The sequence below is a fragment of the Cupressus sempervirens genome, chromosome 2 (genome assembly GCF_028749045.1).
Source record: "Cupressus sempervirens isolate cs-2001-9-10 chromosome 2, ASM2874904v1, whole genome shotgun sequence".
Classification (NCBI taxonomy): Eukaryota; Viridiplantae; Streptophyta; class Pinopsida; order Cupressales; family Cupressaceae; genus Cupressus; species Cupressus sempervirens.
Window position 1 is genome coordinate 747,167,044 of NC_143119.1, and position 26,957 is coordinate 747,194,000.

The 26,957-nt window shown below is 33.3% G+C and overlaps 1 protein-coding gene across 14 annotated transcripts in view; it reads right to left on the reverse strand.

Moving 5' to 3' along the window:
• Nucleotides 1-501: 501 nt before the first annotated feature.
• The window catches only part of ALDH7B4 (aldehyde dehydrogenase 7B4), a 118,445-nt gene continuing 91,989 nt past the window's right edge, over nucleotides 502-26,957 (reverse strand). For 9 of the 14 annotated variants that reach the window (XM_089815326.1, XM_089815317.1, XM_089815318.1 and 6 more), the window contains exons 13-17: nucleotides 11,960-12,100; nucleotides 11,435-11,532; nucleotides 2,654-2,803; nucleotides 957-1,028; nucleotides 502-855 (exon numbers count right to left, since the gene is read on the reverse strand). In XM_089815326.1, coding sequence (XP_089671452.1) covers nucleotides 962-1,028; nucleotides 2,654-2,803; nucleotides 11,435-11,532; nucleotides 11,960-12,100 — 456 coding nt within the window. In that variant the 3' untranslated portion in view covers nucleotides 502-855; nucleotides 957-961. Of the gene's footprint in view, nucleotides 875-956; nucleotides 1,029-2,653; nucleotides 2,804-11,434; nucleotides 11,533-11,959; nucleotides 12,101-26,957 lie in introns of all 14 variants that reach the window. The other 5 variants (XM_089815327.1, XM_089815328.1, XM_089815329.1 and 2 more) reach the window with 2 other exon arrangements.

The following is a 26,957-nucleotide window of genomic DNA, read 5'->3' on the forward strand; positions in this document are numbered from 1 at the left end:
CATTGTTGTTGGCTAATGAACAGGAGTTAGGAATCAATGTTGTGGCTTTGGGCAATGTGGCCCCAACCTATGAACTTCCTCCATTGTTGGTGACAACATGAACCCTCTATTGTGTCCATTCCATCCACCTTCATTAGTCCATCCTTCAGGCTTGGTTCTGTGGTTATCTAGAGCTTTGATTTTGTGCTCAAAGGAATGACACTAGGAACAAGCCTTGGGTAGATTGATATACATGATTCTTCAAGCATGCAGCATATCACCCACTTGTATAGCAATGAAATTTTTGAGAAGGCCACCCTTCCAAGAGACTAGGTAATTCAGTCCAGAAATAGCCAGCAAGGTAAAGGTGCAGCTATATATTGAAGCCAAGCTAGAAAAACATGAGATCCCGAATGCAGACAATAATATGCACTACTAAAACAACAAGAATGTCACATTGTGAATTTCATTGGCCTTGTAGTGCGGTTTGCAAAAAGACAGAAAGAAAATGAATTGGGCGTATTTCAAAATCCTAAAGCAATATTCCTAATAATTAATTGTGTATTTGTTGATATCTATCTCCATATGTATCATCTCTGTAAAAATAGCAAAATCATTACAAAACTAATTGTCTATAAGATAGATTCAATACAAGTAATCTCCATTTCGGAATAATCCATGCTTAAATACTGCATCATTATTTATTGATTTATCTAAATATATCCAGTGATGAATCTATCCTCCTACTTCATACTGAGCTTTGCATTGTAAGCATGTGCATAGTCCCTTCTTTTTGGGAAGACTGCAGATCCAAACAATAGCTCTCCCTGTGGTTCGAAGTGTAACACAGTGGCAAGACATTATGCCTATCAATACCTTAAAAAAAAACAAGAATCTACCGTCATTTTGTAACTAAAAATAATTCTCACAATTTAGATTTAAAAACTACCATCACAATCTAACAGAAGAGAACTCACTTGCTTCAGTTTGACTGAAATCCAAAATTGATCCCCTGAGCTAGTGGCAATTCTCTCCCATAGTTGATTGTACTGTATGAGCAATATGTTTACAACAATCAGTCTAATAACAAATTTAAGCTCAAACAATGGACTGAAGATCTGTAAAAGGAAAAATCTAACACAAAACACCAATAGAGATTAAAGTTGTCAGATAATGTCTTCTAATTCAAGCTCACATTCAAGAAAACTTCTGGGGGCTACATTCGGTGGTAAAAATACATATTAATCTACATCTAAAATCCTCAACAACAAAAAATGACAGTGAGTATAACAAGCCTGTAACACAGCGGCAGTTTGAATTGGCAAAATTCAAAAGACAAAAGGGCATCGAACTCAGTAGGATACTAAATCATCAACCAAACGAGATACAGCCTATGCTCAGCTTCTGGATTGTAAAGGCTTTTGGTCCATAAAGTGCCTTATTAGGCTTCATCTCACAAATATTATCAATAAGTGACTCTTGCACTCAATAATTATTATTAACGTGAAAGAAAACTATCAGCTTCTTTGTCAATTCTAAAAAGGAGATGATGGTCAAACTTCAGAATATAGAAAACACTAAGCAGAGGTGTGGGTAGGAAGTAAACAAGTTTAACATAAAACCAACACCTGCTTGCTGTCTTTGAGCCTTTAACAGGGTCATAGAAGCCAGAAATCCTCATTTTCATGTTTCAATGGGATTGTTTATTGCACTGTATAACCATGCATCTTATGTATTGTCCCTTAAGGACCACATCTTACTGTGCTTCATTCAATGATAAACGGTGGTAATGATAATAGATGGGAGATGTCCAGGATACTGTTGAGTAATATTACAATTCAACCAGCTCAATAAAGCAGCCCATAACTCCAGCAGACATATGGCAATGTTTGGTGTAAGCTGTATGGGATTCTACTCTGTGGCTTATGTTTCCAAATCTTGAAATAAATACTGCCTTGAATTGGCCCATAAAAATCAGCCAAACATTTTCCAGGCAAAACACTTCAATAAAGGATGGGATATTTAATGAATATTATTTTGAATGGTGCCAACAAAGGAAGAAATCCCCATGAACGTGTTGCATATTTTGTCTGTACCATGAAACAGAGTACTATATGGGAAGTCAGGATGTGCACACAGATTTTTCACCAAATTAATTGCACACTCATGCAACTAAACAAAAGATGTATTGCAACTTGAAATGAGTGATATTCCACCATCATCAAGAAGGTTTTCAAAGTGTCAGAGACTCCAGTTTGTGCTAATCTACAAAGGAGAACTCATGACAACTTGAACAAGAAAAGCTTGATCACATCAAGTTTTAAATAACATCAGACAATTCATCAAAGTCAGAGGTTATCAAAAGACGAACACCAAAACAAGAATCTTATATGCCATGGAAAAATAATTTTATCACTAATTTGACAAAAAAATCAGGAAAACAGCTAGGAGCAGCACTTTGAACCAGCCTTGAAACATAATAAAAGCCTTTGTAATGCATACTATTGACATATGGGTTCTACATGTTCCATGAGTCCCAGGAAATCATTGCAACTGCTTGCAAAAAGGTTTGATATATGAAAAGACAAAAAAATAGTCATTTTGGCAAGATGCAATACTGGAAAGGCATTAAATAAATCTAGCTAAAAAGGAAATAAAATGGAATGCAGTATACCATGTTGCACGGTGCATGTACTGTTTCCATGAATCACTCCCTGCTTCACGGCCACCACCTGTTGCCTTTTCACCACCAAATGCACCACCAATCTCTGCGCCATTAGTTGGAATGTTCACGTTTACAATGCCACAGTCACTACCACAAGGCCTGCAGTGTGCAAAAAGCACAATAGACTGCTAGTTAGGAATACACATTATAGTATTTCTGGATACAGAGGAAAAAAATGCACATCTAATGATACTATTCCAGATTCATATATTTGTGAAATCAAAGTCATCTTTGGGGAAGTCAATCCATTACAGTTTGTCCTTTCTTAAAATTGTCTTATTTGGTTGAATATACTCTTAGATTCTCACGATGAATTGTAAAAAATACCAATCAGGTAAGGCTATGCAAAGATATAAAACAGCACATTTATTAGAATCAATTTATGAGGCTATAGAATAATTGACCATAACTAGTACTATTTTATCTGAGTTTTGATTCCAAAAGCATACTCTTCATTAAACTGATCCACTTTAGCAGATCAACCCAGAATGTGTACCAAACAGCACTGTCATTCAGAGTATCTGCCTCAGGAAAAGCATCTATTATTACACTTATGGGTCCAAGGAGCAATACCATTTGCAGAGACAATGGATGATTCTAATGATCATAAACACTCAGTTTTCTACATAAAGCCCAAGGTGGAATGCAGACAAACTGGGAGGCATCACAAAGCATTGATATTCAGTATGCCATATCAAGAAAAGCGTCTATTTGTACACTTCAGGGTTGAGAAGATTACTGCCAAATATAATTAAGATAATAAGAACCTTATATTTCTTTGTAAGTGCTGGTGTTTGAGGCAACTGTGTGCCTGTAACCATCACAGGATAGAATCATCTCATCATTTCCAATGACCATTCATTTCGTGTTCCACGCTATCTGCCCCAGGGAAAGCATCTATTATTACACTTATGGGTCCAAGGATCAATACTCTTTACAGAGACAATGGATGATTCTAATGATAATAAACACTTAGTTTTCTACATATAAACCAAGGTCCAATGCAGACAAACTCGGAGGCATCACAAAGCATTAATATTCAGTTTGCCACATCAAGAAAAGCATATATTTTTACAATTCAGGGTTTGACTACCAAATGAACTTATATTTCTTTACTGCCAGTGTTTGATGCAACTCTGAGCCTGTAACCATCAAGGGATAGAATCGTCTAATCATTTCCAATGACCATTCATTTGTTGTTCCACACTACATGCATTCATAATTGTCCCATACCACCTGACAAGAGGACATATATATGTACTAAGTCACTAGGTTCGAATTCAAATTCGAGTTCATCGATCATAAAATTCGGATGAAATTAACGTTAAAAATTCAAAAAAAATTGACATTAAATTGAACTCGTATAAATTTATTTATTCATAAATATAAGTAATTACTAATATATCAAGAAAATTGTCAAAATAGTTTGACATTGCTAAATAATTATACTAAATAACTCAATATTATATCAAACTAAAATTATATATTATAAATAACAATATTATATTAAATATCATAAAATTTGTATGAAATTCAGAAATGGTTAAAATTTGCTGAAATTCAAACTTCTTGGATGAAATTCGGCAAATCTTGTGACTTAGTATATGTATATATATAGATGTGTATGTGTGTGTGTGTGTGCATGTCCTCTTGTCGGGTGGTATGGGACAATTATGTATGTATATATGTATGACTATAAACATTTATTGTTTCTGGATATTTGCTATGCTCATGCTTATTGTTGGTGAATTTTGCCCCCATTGTAGACGCCTGATAGACTGGGGTAATAGAAACTTGAGATTATGTGAAACAAAAAACATTCAAGAATATTTGCAAAACCTATCTAACAGCATCCACAAAAGTAAATGGAACAGTATGCACGGACTCAAAATTTTGTGGCAAAGCCTTCAGAAGAAGGCCCACAACCCTAAGATTTCACAGTTATATTAATCAAAATCACAAATTTAATACAAGGCCTATCTTCTGAATTGCTCTAATGTTTCACACCAGAAATGCAAAATCCAATGTTAACCTATTCAATCTGTACAGCAGTCCAACTTTGGTAGCTTCACAAAAGATGTGTGTTAAAGTTGTAGCTTCAGTCGGATTGATTCAATCTAATATACATAATTGTTATTGTTAATCAGTATTTCCTATATATACTATTGTATATAATACATCTATATATTACTGTATATTATATATATCGATATATATATATATATATCGATATATATATATATATATATATATATATATATATATATATATATATATATATATATATATATATATATATATATATATATATTATTATTCATGTCAATATAATATTATTTAAATGATGATTACACCATAAGGACATGTCTCCTCTCATATTTATATGAGATCTAAAGCTGCATTTGGACATCATCAATAACAATGGCTATGATTCCACATTTGCAGAAACGATCCTAGAAATTAACATGGTATCAGAGTAGGTTCCTTTGAAGAAAGCTTTACCACTGAAAGGAAGATCCTAAAGACCTGAATACTATAAGGACAGAGCAAAGGTTGGATGAAAGTGATAACAACTATGAGTTCTATTTGTATAGTGTGCAATCTGATACAATAGCAGCGATAAGTTTCCTCATAATAGCATCAGCATTGAAAGGCGCATATGCAAATCGAATATACAAATCTGAAGTATATAAACAACACTTATTCTAACACAATTTTAATGGCATCTCCTCCTCGATATTATAGCGATATCTTTCTAGCTTGATGTCAGCTACAACATTCAGAGTGACAATGTACAGATAATATACACTAGTTGGATATATATCATCACTATTATGTCAAGTATGGTCACATAGAATACGAGCTGGGCATTATGGATTCGCTATTATAATGCGATAACATTTGGTCAGGCATCGAATAAGTTTCAGAATTTCATAACCGAACTCCATTTACCATTTGTAATATAAGCCAGCAAGCAATTGTCGATTGATAATAAGGATGACAATCTAAATTAATTACAAATTGCCCAGCATACAGATAACTACCATTCACATTATCCTTGTCTGCAAGTCAACCATGTCAACCACCACTTGATGGGTCAAACAAAACTAACTAAGGGTCTGTGCATCCTTACCATAACATGACAGATAATAAGGAATCACATGTCCAATTATGATAACTTCACAATGAAGGAAATTCAAATCAATGAGCCCGATGGTTAGAAGCGAGATCATTATAATTAAGGATGCAGATTCCTTGTTAACCACTGAATACAAATGAGAAGGTCTCAAGAAGGAAGAAATGTAATTAAGGAAGCAATTATTGACATTCCATTTTTCTAAATCACCATGCTGAATCGCAGTGGTGACTCTGGGAAATTATAGAGATGTTAAAACCCAAAGGCAGATCATTCCCTTGTTTTATGGTGTGGAGCCCGCAGATGTTAAATATGTCAAAATACGTCTAATGTATAGAAAGTTTTTTTTTTTTTTTTTTTTCCTGAGAATTACCGTAGGTAAGGGGATCCATGTCATCGGTCGGAGAGAAACGATCCACCGCAGACCAAGATTAATTTAGTTATGGGACTATCCAAAGAGAACTAGACAACGTTGATGATCACGATTGACCTGTTCGAGGAGGGCATTTTCACAAAACTGAGGCATCATTTGTATCTGGAGGCGGTGATTGCAAGGTAAAGCTCTGGGACTACAAGATGAGGCGACGCCTTTATAGATTCCTAAGGCACAAGAATATAAAAATAAATAAAATTAAAAGGAGCTAACAGTTTCTATTCTACCTGCCACGTAAGGAAAGGACCTTGCCGTGTTCCGTGCATCGAGGGAAGAGGATCTTACAGGGACGATACAACAAACTTATACCACCGTGGAAAGTCCGGTTATACACAGACCTCAACAAATAATGGAGAAGCAACGATAAGACTGATCCATCGATCAATTACGTGGGGTATGACAAACATACCATTGGCACATAGCAGATAAAGAATGATATGTTTTTGCCATGTCAGCTTCACATGATGACATCGAGGAGATTATTTGTTTGAATTGTAAACGAAATTCATGGATGATGTCTAAGCACTCGACTTCCCTATGATGTGGAAATGGATGCGTGTGAATTTGTCAAGGGAAATATATAACCTTCTTGTTGGTGAATAATATAGTTAAACCATACTAAGATAAGACAGAGCAATCGTCGAATAGAAGCAATATCAAATACTTTAGGCATATCGGTTTAAAGATAATAACAACCTGAATTATAGGACGTGGAGCCTTTGAAGAAAACATCAGATGATTTCAATCTACCAAATAGTAAATATATTGGATTTAATTCATGCAAACATAAATCTGGGCAAATAATTTTGTGACAATAAATTGATCATTGATCAAAGAAAATACAGTCACTTACATATGAATAAAATATTATTCAATGCAGTCTAAACATTGTCAACAATATTAGAGGCTAGGGAGACACATATGCCAGCCATGCTTATCTAATTCATTAAAAATATGTTTTTAATTAATGACTATTGATATATTGGGAAAGTGTCAGACGCATATTTATTAAAGAGGAAATAATAAATAGGAAACATAGATTAAAATATTGAATATATGTATATTATGTTTTATCTATGTTATATATTGAAATGATTTTATATTATTATACAATTTTTTTATTATTCGAGTATTATTATTTTTTATAAGAGCTATGTACTTTGAGCTTTTCCTCCGAGAATGCTATTGTAAGAAAAGGGAGATTGAGATTCAGAGGGAGGCTGACATTTGAGGCAACCTTAAAAGAGAGGGAGCATATAGAGGATATGATTCAATCAACCTTTGGTGATCTTTGATCATATTAATTTAGAAAGAGTAAACCAATTTGTGATGGATACACCAATGATATAAATTTGGAATACATAGATTGAAAGATGTGTGTAATATATGTTTAATCAAAAGATCAAACAAATACCTTTGCATGAACAAAAGAAATTTGAGTTGTTATGAGAGGTTAATGAAACTGTTAAGAATTCATTTGAACCATCTACGAGTATCTCTTTGATGAATGAAACTCAATGTATGAGTTATAGATCCGTTCATGTGGCGCACTGATACACAATCAAGATATTGGCGTATTGTGGACGAGTTTGATAAAATGGAAGGACATGTTCACTTCTACTGTTAAACTAAAATGAATGTTTGGACCTTCAATGGACTAAAAGAGCAAATTGGAACTTAGAAAGGAGTTATCATATTAATACAAAATTGTTCAACAATAGAAGAATGAGTGGAAATTTTACATTGTGGGGGGAATAATAGTCAATGTTTCATTCCCACTTGAACCATCTTCAGAAAGGAAATGTTACATTCTCTAATATCTATGAAGCCTCATGTGCAGATAAGTATTCTCATCGTTTACATTTATCTACTCGTTGTATCTCTCCCTTATTTGTAAGTTATTTTCTTTGATCTTTTCCCTTGTATCTAAAGATGATCTTTCAGGAAAAGAAGAATGGTACATTAGGCATATTGTGCAGACTCAATCTCATGACATGAGCTCTATAGAAGTCATGATCTAGAATTTATTGATCTGGCTCGTTAAAAGTGAGGCTCAAGAAGCGAATATCTTTGATGATTGAGATTATGAGTATCCTTTCATATCAAGAGGGAGTTTAATAATTCATCAAAGACAACCTTATACAAGTATCCCAGAAGATTGATACTTAGACGAAGTCTAACATACTTATGTATGACTAAATGAATATGATAGGGCCTACTCATGCGTACATCACGAGGAAGTAATAACTTGTCACCTGAAGGTTGAAAAATTAATATCAACTTCAGAGGGAGTTTGATAAGCACCCTTGGGTGAAGAAAGTCTCAAAGGGAGTAACTACAGGACTTGACTTCTAGGACTGTTCAAAAGGAGATTTTTGAGGTGCAATTCTTTGTGAATGATTTCTTCTGTATCAGGAGACGTTCTAAGTAAAATTTCTTGTAATGCATTATTCTCTGTAAAAGAGAATTAAGGTGAAAGCCTTTGTACCACCCTCTGACTGGGTTCATGGCAGTTACTATTTCGCATATGATATGTAATGAAAGGTGTTGATCTTTCATTGACATATATAAACAGAAGGTAACCATTGTAAGGTGACGATCTTTCATTGACATATATAAACAGAAGATAACCATTGCAAGATGATGATCTTATAACTGGTAGACCTGTTATCATGACAGACTTCATTAAATTGTTGTCCCAGAGTGTTGGAAGTCATGATAACAAACAAACAGGAGGTAACCATTGTAAGGTGGCAATCTTATAAATGGTAGCCCTGTTATCATGGTTCTTTGGGCCAGATTTTTCCGAACACTATGATAACCAACTCATCGTGGTTCTTTGGGCCGTATTTTGCCAGACACCATGATAACCAACTCGTTATGGTTCTTTGGGCCGGATCTTGTCGGACACCATGACATAGTTACTATTATAGACCACATTTAAGGTGGTGTTTAAGCTTATATTAAAGTTATGGAATTTATTTCAATTGCGTTATAAAAGGTGAGATGATATCTCTTCGTATACTTGAGAGCATAATGTGTTCTATATCAATCCTCTCTAACTAAGAGGGAGTGTTAAAATTGTAGCTTTAGTCGGATTGATTCAATCTGATATACATTATTGTTATAATTAATCAGCATTTCCTATATATACTCATCCATGTTAATATAATATTATTTAAATGATGATTACACCATAGAGACATGTCTCCTCTCATATTTATATGAGATCCAAATCTGCATTTAGACATCACCAATAACAATGTCTATAATTCTACATTTGCAGAAACGATCCTAGAAATTAACAATATGAAGATAGGTAAATGGTAATTCCAATTGTCTAGTTGTGCAACAATGTTCCAGCCCTATACATAGTTGTGTTGGACACCGAATAAATAGTTACACGTAAATACCATCAATGAGAATGAAAGAAATAAATGTCAACACAGAAATCGGACCAACTCCAATCTTCTGAAAGCCATTTAACATTTATAAACATCAAGGAGACGGTTTTACTTAGTAAGAAATATAGTGCAGATGGTCTGAGTTCCACACTTTTCTTGTTGCTAATAATAAGTGATTATTTATGACCGTTAAAGTTGAATCAGCATTGCTTCTAGATAAACAGCCATACTACTAAACAATCCTAGACATTTGCTAACCCCAATTTGTGCAAATAGGAGTAACACATTCAATCGTCCTATTTTGGGACAGTCTGAGGTCATTTATATCTTTGGAGTTTACATACTTTGAAGTTTAAACTTAGGCACCTAGTGACATTCAAGTACTTGCTTTCAAAACAGAAGTGCCATCTCATATATTATCACGGTTAAACATCTTAATGAGCTTACATTTTAGAAAAGGATATGTGGCATCACTTGTGATTTATAAATTCAATCTTGTAGTGATGGAACTTCATGAAATGCAATATTCCTCAACTCATGCAAAAAAAAATGGACTGGAATTCGGCTTTCATCGATTTATCTTCGTGCATCAAGTGACCTAGGGGTCTTATTATCATATAAAGTTGACCAAGCTTGTCCAGAGAAGTCTTATCATGTACTTGTGATTTATAAAGCCAATCTTGTAGTGACCCACAAAACACAATATTCATCAACTCTTGGAAAAAAGGAATGAATGTAATTTTGCTTCATCGATTTATCTTCAAGCATCATTCAGCAACCTAGGGGTTTTCTAATCATTTAAAGATTATCAAGCATGTCCAGAGAAATTTTATTATGTACTTGGTCTCATAAAAGGGATCCATTATAAAATTATTTTTCTCTGCACATAATTAAATTTATTAATTTCTTTTTAGTTCATCAACTGTTGGAAAAAAGGAATAGACTGAAATATCGTTTCATAAATTCATGTTCAAGCATCATTCAGCGACTTGGTCTCATAAAAGGGATCCATTATTAAAAAAAATTCTCTGCACATAATTAAATTTATTAATTTCTTTTTAGTTCATCAACTCTTGGAAAAAAGGAATAGACTGGAATTTCATTTCATAAATTCATGTTCAAGCATCATTGAGCGACCTAGGGGTTTTATTATATAAAGATGGTCAAGCTTGTTCACATAAATTTTATCATGTACATGGTCTCATAAAAGGGATCCATTATAAAATTATTTTTCTCTGAATGTAATTAAATTTATTAATTTCTTTTTAGGATTAGCAAAAATGTAGAAAGATGTGTTATTTATAGAGAAATGACATGCGGAAGTCAATTCCTAAATGGAAAAGAAAGCAGTGCAGCATGATAAGTCTGTTCATACCAATCATAATATGAAATTAACATGGAAATATGCTGATATTCCTCCTCCTACAAAACAAGTGCCCACTCAAGCAAAGAGCTCAAGGCAGGTTTCATGTGACAAGGACAAAAACCTTTTAAAAGCCTCACACCTCTGATAAATAGTCATCAAACACCTTACTAATTGTTTTCCAATCTATGATTAATGTGAATCTACATACAATAAAAACTGCTGCTTGCTATTAAAGGGAAAAACAGTTGCACAGTAGTTTCTGTATTTGAAAAAAATAGCTGTCATTTTGCATTTTGAACTATGCTTAAATCAGATGTGACACCAAAGCTTACTGAATATAAAGAATTATAAATTGGTTTATTCTGATTTTATATTGATATTAATTACTTACCCAATCCACTTGAAAATAGCTTCTGGGTTACGGGTGAAAATAGAACTACTTAGTCCTTGAGAAACAGAATTGTTTAGTTCAATGGCATCGTCTAGAGTCTGTGAGGAAGCAAAAACAATCAGCAATCAGATGAATTATTTTTAGAAAAAAAAATCCCTTACCAACTATAATTTACCAAGAATGACAACTTGCTTAATTTTTAGACACAAAATTTCCTCCAAAATCAGTAACCTATCACAGAGAATTATTTTATGGGCAAATTCCCTAGAAATCATATCATAACAAGTATGACAACCTTCTTGATTCATAGATATTAAACATACACATTCCCTGTCAGTGAAATTTAAGGTCTAGGTTACCTTTCATTTAGGACATTTAACTAAAAAATTGTGTCAAGCTTCTACTAACAAAGCTCCCCAGGGAAAGCAACAAAGTAATTTTACCAAATTTATTATCAAAGTTCCATACTATAAAGAGATGTTGGTTTTCGAAATAAAGAAAGTCCATCCTAATGTTTTAGAGTACCTGAAACTTCAAGACATAAAGAACAGGACCAAACAGCTCTTCCTTCACAATTGGTGCATCCTGAGATATTTCGACAATAGTTGGTTGTACAAAGTTTCCTTCACTCTCTACAGCTGAACCACCTGTAAGAATACGCCCACCCTGCAAGCAACCCCACAATTGTAAAGATCATAGGTGTAAACAGCTAAAGATAGCTAGATAGAAAGCTAATCTATGCATTTGCTGGTGTTTTATAATACAACTATAGAGACTAAAAGTACGCCCTGCACAGATTTGACAACTAAATTCTCTAAAAACCTATTTTATGCTAAACCTTGAATAATGGCAATGAGTAAAAGATCCCAAGCTATTAATTTAACCGCAATATTTGGTTTCCATTTTTCTTCTTACAATATTCCAATATGTAATTCACCCATACAGATCTTTATTATTTATAGCATAGTTGAATAAGTTGCTATAAATAGCGAAAATGAAGCTGTGGGTACTATAAGAATTATTCTTTTATCACTGTTATTATCCATTATTATCATTTAAATAAACAAGTATTTATCATTTTATTAATATAAATCAATTATTATCCATTAAATAAACAAATAAATCCATAATCATCCTCTCATGAGGTAACTTCCTTTAAGAATAGCATTTTCCTTATAAACTGCATAATTATCTTTTCTAAGCTTGCTCATTAAACTAGCAATTTCCTCATCAAATTTAATTTAATTATCAGGATAATATCTCTATAATATCATGTATATGATTATTTTAATGGTCAATATTGTAAATCTTGTTATATTAGAATGTTTCTAATATTCTTTTACTGTTTTGTTATTACTTATTAGAATTTTTCTAACAATGACATCTTTGTAAACTATTTGTGAGCATCTTGCTCATTCATTCAATTACTTTTACCAATTACCTCCTAATATGGTATTAGAGCAATAGGTAAAAAAATTTCAAAAATGACTGAAAATTTTCGAAATTATTTCACTTCCTTTTAGTATGCACATTAAATCTTTGCTTCCCCACATTTTTTGTGGTTTTCTCGTGAACACATTTTGTGTTCCATATTTGTGCTTCCACATTTGAGAAGGGTTTTTTTTCCTATGAACGGGTCTGCAAATAGGATCTCGTAATATTAACCAGTACATAGCTCCTCATTTACTCTATGTCTATACACAATGCTCAATGGAAGGTCTGAATGAAAGTGGAAAATCATGTTAATAGTTTTGTTTTTTTTAAACCTTATTGTTTTATTCTAAATTCATGTCCACATTTTAGTGAAATCTAAAATATCTTTCATTTGCATTGGAAAACGTTTTAATCTATATTTGTAGTTTCTGAACATTTCTAGGAAGCTAGAGATCTTAATCTTTTTGGATCCTTTGTGTTACAGATCATTATTTCTGGATTTTTGTGCTAACTTGTTCTCATCTAACAAGAGAATATCCAGCTGAAGTTGGAGATTGACATTATCTGTTAGTTTATAATCTTCACATGATTCAATATTTACCTATAACAAAAAATATCGCACAAAACGATACTCTTCAACCATTAAAATGTTTAAATCAGAGTAGAGAGAATCATTGTGATTCGTACGATTTCTGCGATTCCGCACTTCGACTTGACCCTCCCAATTTTTCCTAACTTGTTGAATCGCCTCAGCAATTTTGAGATGATTCACTGATTTAAGTGATTTTGAGCAATTCTTGCCTAAATCGCCGAGTTATATGCCTCATGACTCAAAAAAAAAATCGAAAAAAATCATTTTTTTTTTGTTGGTTTCTTTTTTTTGTTGCATCTCAATTATGAGTTATGATTATTTAATTTTTTTTATTGTTCAATCAGAAGATATTGATGTTTTGGAAACACAACAAATACATAGTTTCAAATAACTTCGAGAATACTTTCCTTGACCAAACATACCATGAACTCCAACATTCTTAGAAGATTAATTATATCCTCCTTAACCTCTTTCAATCATATGCAACATATAAAACATTTCATTAAATCAGATATATCATGTATCATATTATCAAAGCAATAAAATTTAAATTCATTTTCAATGAATTCCTCTAGGGCTTGCCATTTCTCCTCAAATATAAAGCCACTTAACATGAGATCAAAACCAATAGAAAGACAATTCAATGCATTAACAAAATCCAAAGAATTAAAACTTTCAAACGATTAGAAGTAAAGATATCAAGCTATTTGTATTCAAAGATACAATGTTACTATTTATACTTTACTGTTACAGATACGTGTTGCATGGAACATTTTATGTCACTGGTTTCATGGGTTTTACATAGTGGAACCCCGGTTCTGGAGTACATCAAGACGGGGGGACGCCGAGACTAGTTTCCGGGACATGGGAAAATGGGCCTCATTTTTGGGACAGCAGGGGGAGGGCCAAGGGACGGCCATAAGTGGTGGACGGGATAGGGAGGGGCATTGTATAGTATACATATAGAACTTGAAATGCTAGTTATGAAATGATGTTTCAATAGAACATACAAAATTAAAATTCTCGAATATAGCAAAATTGCAACATGAACTACAACCCTTGAACATTCAACATAGTAACATATTACATACCCAATATTAACATTAAAAAATTCAAATTCAAATTCAAATAGAAATTCAAGTACCCATCCTAGCGGCCGCATTGTTGTGGAATGGCAGAGGTGAGGGTACTTGGGTACTCAAGAACCCAGTGCAGGGACATCTCGGGGATCGGTATTTTGAGGTTTGGGAGGGGGGTGCAAGTCCCCGTGTTACACTGGTTTTACATACATTTATGATTTGACAACATTTATAATTCTATATATCTATGTCATATGATTATGTTTTCTATTTCCTTCAACCACAATTTACATTTTACGTATGTGATGGATTTATCATCTATGTTCCTTGTTTATGTATGTTAGCTTCTATTTGATGATGTTATAGTGTGTTTAAGTTAAATTCAATAAAGGGTGCATGAAATAAGTTTTAAATCAATAAAATCTCTAAATTCGAAAGGTTTTTTCACTATGCCGATTCCTAGCCAATTCACACATGATTCATCAGTCGAGTAGGCCTTGCGAATTCTAAGCCGATTCTGAGTTTTGGTTCTTTGGTTCAAATGGCATGAGTTTTCCACAATCAGTGAATTAGTTGGTATACATTTTGCACATGAAAGATTTGTTTTACCTTATATATTTTGCGCACAAAATGCTTGTTTGATATCTACAATCTTAGGTTTGAATTCTAAATCATAACTCAATCCCAGGCTGCATTTTAATTTCTGCTTTCCAGCCTTCTTACCTTTGACTTCTGTCTCTTTAGTGTAAGGCTGTAAGCCAAAATAGCAACCATTGAAAGGGTCCCAAATATCAGGGTCTATCCCATTCAAAGTGAAATGGAATTTATATCAGTGTGGATCAATAGCTGGATGTCGTAAGACTTCACGTGCATATGTATATGAAATCACGCTTTCATGGTGAGCATCTGTCATCACCCTTTCAATCAAAGGAATGCTAAATTCTAGATAATGAATGAACAGTAAAAACAAAACAGGAATTCTCTAGGCCATAATGTTTATAACAGTGTGTAAATGACTGTTAAACTTATATCAGAATGTAATAGTACTGATCTAAATATATCAGACTGTAATAATACTGATCTGAACTTTTGTTTTGCAGGTGATAATAAGTCACTACAGATATGAATCAGACAACTATCCAATTGAGATATAAGTCTTTCTGCGATTTATTCCTGATGCTTGATCTGATGTTATTGTGGAGACATAGAACCATTTATTAATTTCAATGATCTATCTCTTGTGATCAGTCATCTTATATATTGTAATCAAGAGGCATATAAGGGGCAGTTGTGACTATTCAACTACACGTCTCTTCTGTTACAGAAGTAATTGGAAAGTATTTGCTTGTTATTAACAATGATCAAGAGATCAATTTATACAAGAGACTAAACAGTGTTTCCTTAAGAAACAATCATAAAGAATAGAAACATTCTATTATAGAAACAGAAAACTAAATATTAGAAACATTCTAATATTTACAAAAGATTACAATAGATAACCATTAGATACTAAATAGAGATAATAGAAACTATCTATTATCATAATAACCTCCCTTAATGGTTAATCTATCCAGAGCATGAAGCTGTCAAAAAGCGTAAAAGGCAGATTGTGTCTGCTCAAGTTGCTTCGCACTGTTTACTGTGAGCTGCGAACCTGATTGCTTAGATAGGGCAGCTAAGCGCTTCCGACATTCAACCTTCATGTGCCCAAACTTGTGGCAATAGTTGCATTGAATATTTTTCTTCTAGGAGCCTTTTGAATCTGGAGCAAAGGATGTGTACTGAGAAGACTGCTGAAACTAGCCTTTATCCTTCTGAAAGGATTTGGCAACAAAGGCTTGCTCTATGGAGGTGGAATCTTGCCAGATGGAATCTTAGAGAGCTGATAATCAGCTACAGATAATTTGAGAAGCATCACCGCCTCTCAATTATTCAAATCCCATGAATCCTGATCAGTACCAGGGGCAGTCAGACGATGTGTAACACCTAGAACAATTTGATCGGTATTCCAGTATTCAAAAATTGCTATGATCCACTGCTTCCAAGTGTTGTAATTTCAACCATTGAATTTTGAGTTATTCTCGAGCACAATATTTGTCAAAGATGCCATAGCACGTTTTCCAATGAAAAAGTGTGTCCGTAAAGGCATGTTATTGGAGGCAAAAAAACTGAGGACCCAAAAAATTTGAAGGATGACTTAGAAGAGAGATCGAAAAACCCAGAAAGAAAATGTTGTCAATTTTTGGATCTGTTGACTCGAAAAATTGAGTCACCTAGAAAAAACAGATGACAACCTAGTTGAGATCTCAAAAAACACACCAACAATCTATAAAAACAAATTTGATCAGGTACATAAAATTAGGGTTTTGAACAAAAACAACCCCATTGCAAAAAAAATAGACGAATCTGGACAAAAATGGGTTGCAAAACCGAACCAAAAGTCGATGGATTCAGATCTCTCAGAACAGAAACCCTAGTCAGATTATAGAGAGTTGGAAATTTTTTGAAAATAGAAGGCAAATAATTTCAACCAAGAAATTATAATTATTTTTGGAAAATTTTAGTGTATTGGCTCTGATACCATATTACAGAAGTAATTGGAAAATATTTGCTTGTTATTAACAGTGATCAAGAGATCAATTTATACAAGATACTGAACGATGTTTCCTTAAGAAACAATTGTAAACAATAGAAACATTCTATTCTAGAATCAGAAAACTAAATATTAGAAACATTCTAATATTTATAGAAGATTACAATAGATAACCATTAGATACTATACAGAGATAATAGAAACTATCTACTATCGTGATATCTTCAAAGAGAAACAAAGGCATAAACTTAATTAGCCAACAAACCCAAAGGTTATCAGGTATGATTAGTCACCAAACAAATTATCAAGAGACCCTATGGTTATCGGACATGACTATTTGCTAAGCCAATTTCAACATTAAAGCCTTTGATCTGAATATAGAGGATCATAACTCAATCCCATATAATTGTCATTCAATCGAATCTTGATCAAGGATTTACTGCCTGATCCAAGAGATAGATATAATTTGATTGCTCAGATTTTCATACTTAGTCCAATACAAGGATGCTCCCAACAAGATAATTTTAATGTGTATGCATGTGTGAACTGGTATACATACATGCACACACATGACCATTAAATTGCCATGCTCGTATATCCTTGAATTTTGACCAACGATATCATATCTTAACACTCCCTCTTAGCTAGGGAAGATAACTAAGCATGAACTAGTTTAGATATCACCTAACACATGATATCAAGGAGCTTACAGAACATCAAGTCACATGACATTCGTATATTCTAGTTATGGTATGTGCATTGATATCACGTTGCATGATGTCTACCATAAACTATCATGGCATGTCCACAAATATTATGTCACATAATACCCACCATGATTATCTCATTAAGAACATATTGATACACAACCAATATCAAGTCAGCATGATATCTATCAATAAGTTTGAGAGAAATTAACTATCAAGACATTTCCATGAATATCAAGTCAGCATGATATTTGTCACGATAGTGAACATTGTAAATTTGTCACCTTACAATGTTGAATACAAGTGTACAGTATCAAAAAGATCGTCACCTTTTAGCAATGTACAAAGGCGGCCCATCAAGTCACGGAGTCACACACATGACAAACGGTTTACACGGAGTCACCATGGATTCTCTTGCATGGTGTTAGTCATAGCGTCTCACACATGACATCCATCATATCAGAAGATGGAACAAGGGTTCCACTTTAAGCTTCTCTCTCATAGACAAGAATCCAATAAAGTACATTTCAAGAAGTCATAGGGAAGATAACTAAGCATGAACTAGTTTAGATATCACCTAACACATGATATCAAGGAGTTTACAGAACATCAAGTCACATGACATTCGTACATCCTAGTTATGGTATGTGCACTAACATCACGTCGCATGATATCTACCATAAACTATCATGGCATGTCCACAAATATTACGTCACATAATATCCACCATGATTATCTCATTAAGAACATATTGATACACAACCGATATCAAGTCAGCATGATATCTATCAATAAGTTCGAGAGATATTAACTATCAAGACATTTCCATGAATATCAAGTCAGCATGATATTTGTCATGATAGTGAACATTGTAAATTTGTCACCTTACAATGTTGAATACAAGTGTATAGTATCAAAAAGATTGTCACCTTTCAGTAATGTACAAAGGCGGCCCATTAAGTCACGGAGTCACACACATGACAAACGGTTTACACAGAGTCACCATGGATTCTCTCACATGGCGTTAGTCATAGTGTCTCACACATGACATCCATCATATCAAAGGATGGAACAAGGGTTCCACTTTAAGCTTCTCTCTCACAAAAAAGAATCTAATAAAGTATATTTCAAGAAGTCATTGATGACAAGACTCTCTCTTAGCAGATGCTTCATTCTTCACAACTCCAAGCTAGTCTCCAAATGCACAAACTTTGGTAAGAGACTTGCTGAGAATATTAGCCGTTTGTTCTTTAGTGGCAATGTACCTTGTCTAGAAAAAGATCTTCATGGTCTACTCCCTTTGAATCACTAAGATAAAAGATCCACTTGACAAATGCTCTAGCAACTCTCTCTATTTTGATCACAACATTATTCATACAAGTAGTTTCTCATATTCAAATGTTCTTGTCTGATTTCATAGTAACATGAGTGAATGTAATAAACTATGGATTTATCCCCTAGCTTCGTGACACTAATATTCATGATAATGTGGCTTCTATTTGAAGCTTCAAGTACATGCATCAACCCCTTGACCTTCTCATCCAAGCTTGCCTTAGATTTTTATTTTTATTTTTGATGTGTATCAACCTTCAGACCCCATCTATGGTTTTCCTCTAGTAGATTATCAAACTCCCTCTTGATTGCTATAGTTTCCCGATCACTAGAGAAGTATTCTCAACATGATCTTCTCCATTTGAATCAATTCGACTGAGATCATCAAAAGTTGACTAAGCCATATCCTCTCTCTGCTCCCTCTCTTTCCAAGGTTGCCTCTAACAAAGTGTTGGACTCCCTCTTGTTATAGAAGGATACTCATGATTCTGATCATAAAAAATATCATGCTCCAATAGCCTACTTTATCTAGTATGAACATCAGATGACTAATGAATCCTACATTAAAACTTCTTTAAAGCTATTGTCATAAGGTTGGGTCATCCACAAAATATGGTAGCATGCCTAATGTACCATTCTTCTTTTCCTGCAAGATTATCCTCAAAGACAAAGGAAAAGATTAAGGTAAATAACTCCTATACAACGTATAGAAATACAATTAGATAAATGTAATACTCAAAGATAATTAATACTTATTCTACACATCCTTGATACGAGTTGCTTTAACGAAGGTCCATATGCATCAAATTCCATTTTATTGAGTTTTCAATTATTATTTATTCTCATCACTACACATATCAAGATTATACATGGTACTTTGCAGCCATTTTGTGTTTCAAATCATTGCCAATATTAACTGTTGTATTCCATCAATCTTTAGAGGTCCACTCTTCTTTTCTACAAGAAATTTTATTTGTAGTATCCTCCAATCCATGATACCTAGGTGTGATTTTGAACTTTAAGTTCTCTATCAATATAAGATGCCACTCTTATTGCCATCATGTCTCATTATCCAAGGACAAGTTTTGCAACATTTGGACCTGTCGTCATAGTTTTAGGTAAGAAAATGAGGTTGGAAATGCAATGACAGTTAAGTCTCACCATTATAGTGTTGGTAAGTCGATTTCCATTGCTCCAATCGGGCAATGGTCAAGGAACCTCAAATCTTGTTGCCGTCATATGTCTCATTATCCAAGGACAAGTTTTGCAACATCTGGACCTGTCGCCATAGTTTCAGGTAAGAAAATAAGGTTGGAAATGCAGTGACAATCAGTTGTCACCACTATAGTGTTGGTAATTTGATTTCCACTGCTCCAATTATGCAATGGTCAAGGAACCCTAAATCAACTGTACAGGGATCTACTTCTATAGAGAGCAAATGAGCCATCCATATACGATATTTGAGCTCAACACTAAACATAGAAGTTATATTCATTCATTGATCACCATTCCTTGTCATTTTGCAATGTCATGTTTGTCGCTCCTAACTTCTGCAACTTCCTATAAATTATGTGTTCGCATCATACTTAAAGATCACATATAGTTTGAGACACACACCAAAATAACTGCCTCTAGAGAAATGATCATCAACATTTTCTTGATTCAACTTAAAATGCAAAGTTGGTTTACCAACCACCTACCCTAGAGACTAACTCTAAATAATAATTACTTTCTCGGTCATTACAATATGTAGACTTCAACTTCCTATGTATAAAGGATTATTTCCTTGCACAACAAAAGTAGAATAATATTGTTTTCTCATTAATGTTGTTGATGGGAAATTTCTCCAAACATCAACCAATAGTCCCAACTTCCAAATATTAATTCAATGCACATTTGGCTACCCATTTGTTAAGTCATATGCATTCTTTATCCTCACCTCTATTTATTTGCAATAATAGCTTCAGGTTACTGAAAATGACACAGACCGTCTGTAATTGGACCTATTAATCATCACTTGAGAACTTCTATGTTTTGATTCCTTGTGTATGGCAGAATTTGAATAGAATATTGTAGATGGTGCCAAGATCATGATATTACAACAATAGGAGTGGTCAAGTCCACATTAATACTCTCTCTCAGACATATTAGATAAGTGATTATATGGTAGTGAAACCAGTAATTTGCAGGAGCACACTGCAAGCATTCAACAACTCTTTTCTTAGCTGACATACATTTCCAGTATTATTGTTTACATCAGTACACTCCACACCACACATTTTTATATTATATTTGACCCAATATATATGCATCAATTATCTCTGTCTATCCATGGCTGTAGAATGTCCAAGAAATTTCAAGACAAAGGCCATTCTATTTCATACAGATTACTTTGTATCGTGTTTATCTCCTCTAATCTTGAATATGGAAGTCAATTGATAAGATTCCCAATTCTAATTCATTGGCTGTCAATAGTCTCTTTAACTTTGAAGTCGTGATTAAGTCAGTTGCTGAATATAACCTTTTTTTTCTCCTCTGACTATAACCTCTATGTTTGAAACACATTATCTCTGCTAATTTCATAAAACAGCCAAATCACTAAAGTGTCTTCATCAACAAGTGATGTGGCTGACTTGACACTCATCACTGTATCGCTGTACTTCTTTAGACTTGGTCCACATTCCAAACATACAACTCCAAATAGCAATTGAACTTTGGAAATAATCGTTAATGTCTAAGAGTCACTGCTAATGATATATTTATGATCTTCTGTCACTGAATATAAGTATCACGATAATAGATAGTTTCTATTATCTTTGTTTAGTATCTAATGGTTATCTATTGTAATCTTCTGTAAATATAAGAATGTTTCTAATATTTTTTCAAAAATAATTATAATTTCTTGGTTGAAATTATCTACCTTTTATTTCTGAAATTATTTACATGCATATTTGCTTTCAACTCTCTCTATAATTTGACTAGGGTTTGTGATCTGAGCGGTATGAATCCACCGACTTCTGGTTCAGTCTTGCAACCCATTTCTTTCCAAGTCTGTCTGCTTTTTCGCCACATTTCTGTCATTTTTTGGGGTTTTTTGCAGCATGGCTGTTTTTCTTCAAAACCCTAATTTTCGGGTTCGGGAAAATTTTCTAATTCATATATTTTCAAGAGCTCAACTGGGTTGTCATCAAATTTTTCTAGGTGCCTCGATTTTTGTGCCTTAATTTTCAAGCCAAACGCTCTAGAAACGGACAACATATTCTTTTTGGGTTTTCCAAGTTCTCATCTAGGTCACCCTTCAAATCTTCTAGGTCTCTACGTTTTGAGAGTCGCATGTACTTGCATGTTGTTTGCATGTGCTGCTTTACTATGCAAAGTCTCATGTTTTGCCTCCCTTAAAAAATTTATTGGGTTTTTCATTAATTTTTTTCCTCAAAAAAAAATTTCTTATAAGTTTCTATAAATTTTCACTTTAAAATTTCTAATTTTGTAATTCGCAAAGTTGTGTGGAATTTCTCTATTGGATTTGTAATTTTTTCTTCAAAAATTATCTGTTGGGTTTTACCATTTTTCCTATAGAAAACAAAGCTTTGTATTGTCAAGTTTTGATTGTTTTTTCACCTCAAAAATCATGTTGGGTTTTGATTGATTTTTCACCCCAAAAATCGTGTTCATTTTTTCAATTTTCTCCTAAAAATCATGACTTTTGCGGTTTGTTTTAGAGCATTATGCTCATCTGCAAAGTTTTGGAGCATTATCCAACGTACCATCAGCAGACATCCTTTGCTCCAGATTCAGAAGGCTCCCAGAAGAAAAACATTCAATGCAACCATTGCCACAAGTTTGGGCACGTGAAGGTTGAATGTCGGAAGCGATTAGCTGCCCTATCTAAGCAATTTGGTTCACAACCCACAACGAACAATGTGGAGCCCCTTGAGCAGACAAAATCTTCCTTTTATGCTTTTTGACAACTTTGTGCTTTGGATAGATGTAGATATTAGAATGTTTCTATATTTAGTTTCCTGTTTCTAGAATAGAATGTTTCTATTCTTTAGTTAGCTGTAAATAATTGTTAGTTTTCTCTCAGGTGGAATAGATTGTTTCTATTATTTACGATTGTTTCTTAAGGAAACATCGTTCAGTCTCTTGTATAAATTGATCTCTTGATCACTATTAATAACAAGCAAATATTTTCCAATTACTTTGTAATAATAAGAACTGCGTGCCTTTGATATAAACAATTTCATATGTATACAGATGAATCAGCCACCTTCCACTATACAGGATGAATTAACAAATCTGTGGATTTAAGGATAGCTGCTTCAATTAAATGTTTTGTAGATAATGATATTACCTCTGGTATGGCAAATAGAATATTCGCTACAAAATAATATCCATTCCTTCTCACAGGCCTGTTATTGGCCACTTCATAGATTGTGAAAATCCATTTGTGACTTTATTAAGGTATGTTGTCTGATTTCTCAAGCTTAACTTTGATCTTCCTAACTACACTCTCATACCACATAAATGACTTTTAAACTTATATCAGACTGTGATAATACTGATCTAAATATATCAGACTGCAATAATACTGATCTGAAATTTGGTTTTGCAGGTAATAATAAGTCAGTACACCAAAACAAAAACAAAAAAAGAGTCACTACAGATATAACTCAGATAACTATCCACTTTGAGAGATGTCTTACTGTGATTTATTTCTGATGCTCGGTCTGATGTTATCGTGGAAAGCTAGAACCATTTATTAATTTCAATCATCTATCTCTTGTGATTGGTCATCTTATATATTGTAATCAAGAGGCATATAGGGGGTGGTTGTGACTGTTCAACTACATGTCTCTTTGAAGAGACACAAAGGCATAAACTTAATTAGCCAACAAACCCAAAGGTTATCGGGTATGATTAATCACCAAACAAATTATCAAGAGACCCTATGGTTATCGGGCATGATTACTTGCTAAGCCAATTTCAACATTAAAGCCTCTGATCAGAATATAGAGGATAATAACTCAATCACATATGATTGTCATTCAATCGATCTTGATCAGGGATTTACTGCCTAATTCAAGAGATAGATATAATCTGATTGCTCAGATTTTCATACTTAGTTCAATACAAGAATGATCTCGGCAAGATAATTTTAATGTCTATGTAAATGTATGTGTATGCATGCATATCAGTTCACATGGGGAACTAGTATACATACATGCACACACATGTGCATACAGTTGCCATGCTGGTATATCCTTGAGTTCTGACCAATGCTATCATATCTGAACACAGTGTTGAATTGACAATGTAACAAGTGCACTTGACTAGTTGTGGCACTGTGTAATGTCTTATTGAGAGGATAGTCAAGCCCAACGACACCTTTTCCTTGATGATTTTGTGAATAAAATGCCAGTTCCTGGCTAAGAAACCTATCTCAAATGACCCTTCGTAATAGGTTTAAAATGTCACAGTTGTGACACTCTTGTCATCTTTCATCTACTGTTCTTCCAAACTAATACAAATTATCCCTATTTAATATTTTAAAGCACTAGTGATCCAACTGAATTGGACGAACAAAATAGCCACAGAGACGAAAGCCTTTGCATTTCAGGCAGAGATCAACCAATTGCTGAGTTTGATAATCAATATGTTTTACAACAAAAAGGATATATTTTCAAGGAGCTTATCAGTTGATGTTGAGACAGTCTAGCAAAACTTTACCTCACACCTCACCTTACCTTGAGCACAAGGATCTAATAGCTCTAAAATTCCAATATGTCTAGATCTACTTTACAAATATTGTGAGTAAAAATTCAAAAAGAAAACCAAAAGCCAAAAGAAAAGGAAAACTTAAAACCCCATAAAGAAAATAAAACCATCAGAGAAAAATGAAAACAAAATTGTTGCATTTTATAGCTGATTATGAAAAATAAAAAATGGCTAAAATCTCAAACTAATTGCCTCACATTTTAGCTTCTGTTTTGAATTTGACACATTTTTCTACGACTTTGTTTTCTGTTTCCTCATGTGATGTTTGTTGAAAAACCAGGTGCTTGCAAATGTTGCTGTCAAAGAATAAATCTCGAAACTTTACCATGTGGTTTTGCAAGCCATCTTGTCAAATACTTTTCTCCATTTCAGACTTTAAAAGCACCAGTGATCCAACTAAATTGGATGAACAAAATAGTCACAGAGACAAGGCCTTAGCATTTCAGGCAGAGATCAACAAATTTCTGAGTTTGATAATATGTTTTACAATAAAAAAGGATACCTTTCTCAGGAGCTTATCAGTTGATGTAGGGACCGTCTTACAACACTTTACCTCGCAACTCACCTTATCTTGAGCTCAAGGATCTGATTACTCTAAAACTCCAATATGTTTAGATCTAATTCCCAAATATTGTGAGTAAAAATCCAAAAAGAAAACCAATAAAGAAGATAAAAATTTCAAAAACCATTAGAAAAAAACAAAACCAAAATTCTTGCATTTTTAAGCCGATAGGCTTTATGTGGGAGCTTTGCTCTTGGAAATAACTTTTTCTTGCCGGATAGTTGTCAGCCCTCTTGCTAGATAATTTTCTTTTCTGTCTATGAAAAAGACTTCAGTTATTTTGTTTCTGTAACATTTTGTTAGAAATTAGCAAATGATTCTGAGATTAAAATAACAAGTTAATCCCTGTTTTTCTTTTGGGCTTATCCAAATCCAATTTATTTATTTTTTAATATAATCTATGATTTTGTTTATAATTTTAGTAAGCTTTTTTAAATGATTCACCTTTTGATTTTTTTAATTATTTGAGTTTTTTTTTTTAAATTAGTTTAGTTTTTAATTATTAAAATTATTTTAGTTTTTAGTTTGATAATTTATTTAACCAATAGGCTATTTGTGGGAGAGTTTTTTAAATGATCATTTTATTCATATATAATATTTTGAATGTAAATAAATAATATTTCTTGGTCTATTTAAAAGAATTTGGTTTTAATTTGTCGCATTTTTCTGCTACTTTGTTTTCTATTTCCTAATGTGATGTTCATTGAAAAATCAGGTGGTCGCAAATTTTGCTGTCAAAGAATAGATCTCAATACTTTTAACATGCTGTTTTGCAAGCCATTTTTACAAATACTTTTCTGTAGACCTTTTAGGTTTTTTGCCTTTTTGTGTGTTTTCTCTTCTTTGTTTATTTAATCACATACTTGAAATCCAACTTAAAATTACCTACTAATTTTGGTTGTGGCTAAAAAATGCAAGTGTCTTTTATTTCAAAGTTGCACTTGCATGTGTTGCCCTCACATGCCTTAGGGCAATCTTGAAGATCTGAACAAGTGTCATCTTCCTTTCTTTTTAGAGGGGCTGCCAGGGGGCAACCTCAAGAACCTCCCAGCATTCTAATGAGTTATTCATAGCAAAAAAATTATTTTGGGAATAAATCAGCAAACCCAAAAGTAAGATTTTTTTATAACTTGAGATTTGAACAAGAAAATATTCAAGGAAATCAAATTCTCATAAAATGTATGAAAAAGCAAAAGAATAAGATAGAAAGCCTTACGAATTTTTTTTTAAAATAAGGCATATTTATAGCAAATGGATCTAATAAATCAAGTATTTATCCCATTAATTGCAACAACAAAAATTGTTTTACATTTATGTTCATGTCATTGATTAATTACATTCAATTGGAATATAGTTTGATACCAAACTCTTAACAAATAACTAAAGCAAGCAGAATAAGAGTTTCAAATTCATAAATGGGGATGTATAAGATGGCAACCATATGAT